This window comes from Gavialis gangeticus, unplaced genomic scaffold, assembly GCF_001723915.1.
Source record: "Gavialis gangeticus isolate Ggan-Ray unplaced genomic scaffold, GavGan_comp1, whole genome shotgun sequence".
Classification (NCBI taxonomy): domain Eukaryota; kingdom Metazoa; phylum Chordata; order Crocodylia; family Gavialidae; genus Gavialis; species Gavialis gangeticus.
The window spans coordinates 12,445,308-12,449,847 of NW_017729019.1; the positions used below are offsets into that span (position 1 = coordinate 12,445,308).

At 59.3% G+C, this 4,540-nt stretch overlaps 1 protein-coding gene across 1 annotated transcript in view; it reads left to right on the top strand.

Moving 5' to 3' along the window:
* Nucleotides 1–1,579: 1,579 nt before the first annotated feature.
* The window catches only part of FAM19A3 (family with sequence similarity 19 member A3, C-C motif chemokine like), a 12,531-nt gene continuing 9,570 nt past the window's right edge, over nucleotides 1,580–4,540 (top strand). Inside the window, exons 1-2 of the mRNA XM_019514087.1 lie at nucleotides 1,580–1,769; nucleotides 2,123–2,238. Of these exons, the coding sequence (XP_019369632.1) occupies nucleotides 2,124–2,238 (115 nt within the window). The 5' untranslated portion in view covers nucleotides 1,580–1,769; nucleotide 2,123. The remainder of the gene's footprint in view (nucleotides 1,770–2,122; nucleotides 2,239–4,540) is intronic.

Consider the following 4,540-nt stretch of genomic DNA (forward strand, 5'->3'; position numbering starts at 1 on the left):
TAGGGGCTGCTGGGCAGGGTCTTTTGGATCTGGAAGGGGATTTTACTGATGCACTGGGCCCCCAGACTTATGCAGTGCAGAGGGGACCCCGCCTGGTGCATGGCGTGTGAGCATCACGGGCCCCCGGCAGTGGCGAGGCCTGAACTAGCCCCTCCAGGGAGAGACCCCAGAGAGGTGCTGGGCCGCGGAGAGGAGACAGCCGATCGCCTTGGCTGTACCGAGCCTGGGCCTGGCTCCGTCTCGGCTGTGAGCAATTCCAGCTCGCTCGTGAGCACCTGCATCGCGCAGGCGGTATTTACGAGGCCCCGGCAGGCGATAAACCGGCCCGGGAATTGTCACTTCACTTTGCAGGAGCAGAGCAGGGGCTTGCGGCTCATGCTCAGACGCCGCGGCTGCTCCCCGCTGCAGGGCCAGGGGTGATAAACGTGAAGGGGAATGGGTTGAAGGCAGGCGATGATAAAGCAGGGTGGACAGACAGCACCCTCAGGACACCAGGGCACAGCTCTTGCCTCTGTCAGGCTCCCCATGCCCTTGGGCAAAGTCCTAGCCCCTGAGCAGGTCTCCTCCCAGCAGCCTGGCCCTGTATAGGGCTGGGCCCCAGGCAGCCCCCTCCTCATGCACAAGGCCCTGGTGGGCTCCTTGCTGCAGCCCATCTGGGTCCAGCATGGGAGGTGGCACCACGGGAGGGGATGGCTCTTTCCTCCCCAGAAACCTGGGTGCAGCCTCCGCACGGCTTGTGCCCCTCCGTGCTGTCAGGATCCGGCTCTCGGAGCTTCGCCTCTGCTAGCAGCCTGGATTTTTCCCCTGGCTCAAGTATTCAGGGCGATAAGCAGGTGATAATGATGTGCAGTATTTTAGGCCTGAGGGAAAGGAATATTTAAAGGCAGAGGCCTTTCTGCTGGCCTTGTAAAGTGAGCAGCGCACATGTGCTTCGGGGAAGGATGCCCCACGGGAGCACGGGACATTGGGGCACATGGCTAGCGTGAGGCGAGGTCGGGGCTGCACGTGCTCGGCAGCTGCTGCCCGTGTGTGCACTCTCACCCCTCAGGAGGCAGCTTATGCCTCAGTGAAAGTACCGTGGGGTGCGATGGTGCATGGGCAGTGCTCTCCTCTGTGTTCACACCCAAACTTACCTGGGGTCAGCTGTTTGTGTCCATACCTTTGATCCGCGTCCCGGGAGATAACACTAGCCCCCATCTCTGAGCCCTTGTCCGCTGAGATGCAGGCTCTTGGGAGCCCAGGCTGCTGCGCACCTGTCCCAGTCCAACACATGGCACCGCAGAGACCCCCCAGCTGTGGCCGAAGGCATGTTTAGCCCCTGCACAAAGGTGGTGTTGCTGCATGTATTTCATGCATTGCTCTCCATGCGCAGTAGGAGCTGAGACAGCTCTCAGTTACCCCGGTCCAGATCAGGAGCAAACCCCTCACACCCATGGAGTCGCCACGTTGCAGCTGGGGCGGGCAAGGCCAGGATCACAGCCGCTGCATCCTGCCAGACAGGACCCCTGATAGAGCCATGCCTGACGGCTGCCTGGAGCAGGACCAGCTCTGTCTGCCTGGATAATCACAGCCATAGGTGATCCCAAGACAGCGTCTTCCCAGGGTGCATGATTCTCCCAGGCGGGAGCGTCGTGGAGGGTATCATTGCCAATGTGGTTGTTTTTCTCTCCCTGCTTTCAGGTGCACTGATGTTTTCCCTTCTTGGTAAAGACCTAGTCTGTCTGAGGTTGGCAGAGGAACCGGCATCAGCTGCAAGACCCCGGTAAGAGGTAGGTAACTTTGCCCTGCTGTCATTCAGGCAGCGTCTTCTTTTTGTGCTTTCACTGGCCACGCAGCTTTAAGAACGGCACTCAAAGTGCTGCGTAAAGAGCAAATTCAGAAAGGGGCGCGTGCAGATGTGCACACGTGTGCACAGCTATTTATTTGCACGTACGTGCATGCATGTGCTCTGGAACCACCACGAGAGTAGTGCCCGGGCTTCTTTTGTTCTCCCGTGTGCACCGCACAGGGATGCTGGCGTGTCGGCGCTGCCTTCGTTGCCCTTCCTTTCCCCAGCCCTGCTCCGAGTTACGGCACTTCTTGCTTTCTGCATCTCTTCCCTCTCTCTTTGTGCTTCTGGCAGAATGAGTGAGAGAGACTTACGCAGCTTGAGCAGATGGGGATTTGTGCTCACTCTCTGCCTTATCACGCTATGGGGAAGACTGACGCTGGCCTCCTCCCACCACAGAAGCCATTCAGGTAGGATGAGCTTGCGCCCTGGCCGCTCGAAGCCGTGGGACCAGCGGAGGGGTCTGGGGGTGGGCCCAGGCAACCACGTGGCATCACTGGCTCCGCTCCTGGCTCTGGCATTGGCAAGGCCTCGCTAATCCAGCCTCCCTCATGTTGGACTGAAGCAGAGGGAGGGCTTGGCCCTATTGCAGTAGACAGCCAGGCAGGGGGGGCGCGGCACTGTCTTCAGCATTCAGAAAGTGCTTGGCCCAAAGCCTCGTGGGGTCCTTGCAGCGTGGCTCTGCTTCCCACCAGCGCCACGGCAAAGCCAGCGCCACGCGGCCCCGCCGGGTGCAGTGGGAATGGCGTTTTCTCTGCAGTCTGCGGGGGGCTCTGGCGAAGGCTGTGCTGCAGGCGGCACCGACACGGGAGCGGGGGGCGTTACACCGATTGCACGGTAAAGCCCCGGCAAACTCACTGCTTCCCGCCAGAGAGAACGGGGCAAATGCCCTGGGCTGTTTTCCAATAAATCCGCTGGCTGGGTTATGACTTGTAAATATTTTAAAATGTGTTCCTTGAGAGTGATTGTTTGGTGAGCCTAACCATTCCTGGGATCTCATTATTAGGATTTGAAAACTGAATCACTCGGTGACAGTAGCAAAAACCAAAGCAGTGCCTGTATTTTCAGTTTATTACCGCGTTAATTTTTGATTTACAAGCACCATTAGTCAGCACCGCTGCCACGCAGGTCACCAGGATTCTCGTGAAATAGGGCTGTCATCGAAGAGATGCTCCAGACTTTTAAGCTTTCATTAAAAATATAAATTTTTTAGCCCTGCACTTGTGAAGTTAATCTTGAAACACGAGCGGAGAGCAAGCTGACGTCGAGCTGAAAATCACACCACCTCAGCTCCGACACGTTCATTTGTCATCCGGTCGTGCGACACGCTGCGAACGTCCATATCAAGCGCTCCCTGCCCGTGGGTTTCAGCGAGACAGTGGGGCACATCTCTGTGTTCGAGATCTATATTTTGCAGAGCCGACGTGGTTGTCTCGAGAGCGGGAACGCAGATCTGAAGCAGAAGTTTGATAAGGCAGGAAGCCGCGAGCGTTGGCTTGACCTCTCGTTCTTTTTCCGCCTGGCGCTGGGCATCCGAGGAGGCTAACGCAGGACTTTCAAGATGAGAAGAGCTCTTACATCATCCAGCCCTGTCAGGCAGCGAGGCTCGGCGTGGGGCTGTGGGTTTCAGCTCCTCTCTGCGCTGCAGAGGCAGCGCTGTGCAGCTGGCAGTGCCGGCGCGGAGGTGGTATTAAAGGGCTGGGGGGCTCGGTGGAGCGTGGTGCTGCATGGGGCGAGCGCTGCCTCACGTGTGGCCGCCTGACTTGTGAGGGTCTGTGGCGCTGGGAGGAAAGGCACCTGGGCAGCCTGAGAGGGGTTAAAATGACCCCGTCATTGCCCACCCACCCTGCCTATCTGAGTCCGGAGGACACGGCCGTAGCCCGCTGCTGGTGCCATCTCTAAAGCAAGCGGCGTGGAGGGCACGCAGCCTCTGGGCGCTTCCCAGGCGCCCCAGTTAGACCCAAATAGCTGCGCGCCTTTGACCTTGGGGATGCACAGGCTTGAGGGCATCTCAGCAGCCTGCAGCGTGCCCAGGCCCTGTGGCCCCTTGTCTCGCTGGCCGTGGGAGGAGCTGCAGAGAGACGAGACTAAGCAGCGCCTGTCTGCGGGGAGCAAAGGCAGTCATCGGGGCCCTGCAGACTGGTTGCAGACACCGTGCTTTTCTTCTGCAGCATCCCTTTGCAGTGTGAAAGCAAACCCCTTGCTTGCAATGGGCAGACTGGTTTTTGTGGGGAGGGGAAAGCACAAAGGGGTCTGATCCACGTGATCCCACTTGTCCTGGTTTGGCTACTGCCTGCCCTGCATTTCAGGAGCACGGGCACCTCCTCCCCGCACCGCTGCGCTCCGGTCCAGCCAGAGCAGCCTCCCCCTGCCTGGCTGCCGGGACGGACCTTCAGGCCAGCTCCCCGATCCGGCGTGCATGCAGAGCAGGCTCAGTGCAAGCCAGGAGAGGAGCAAAGGCAGCAGAGGCCCGAAGCACCAGGACCGGGGTTTGTCACTGCAACCTCAAGAGACCTGTGACTGCAGCAGCAAGAGCTGGTGCGGCCGCAGCGGAGATGGCCTGCTCCGATGCCCTCTGCGCTCGGGATAGGAGATTGCTACGGGTTCACCTGAAAAGGCTCCCGTGTCTGCATGACCCTGTACCTAACCCCTGTCCTACTTCTGTCATCCTTTTCCCTGCCAGCGAAAGCAGCTCTAAGCCTGTAATCCCTG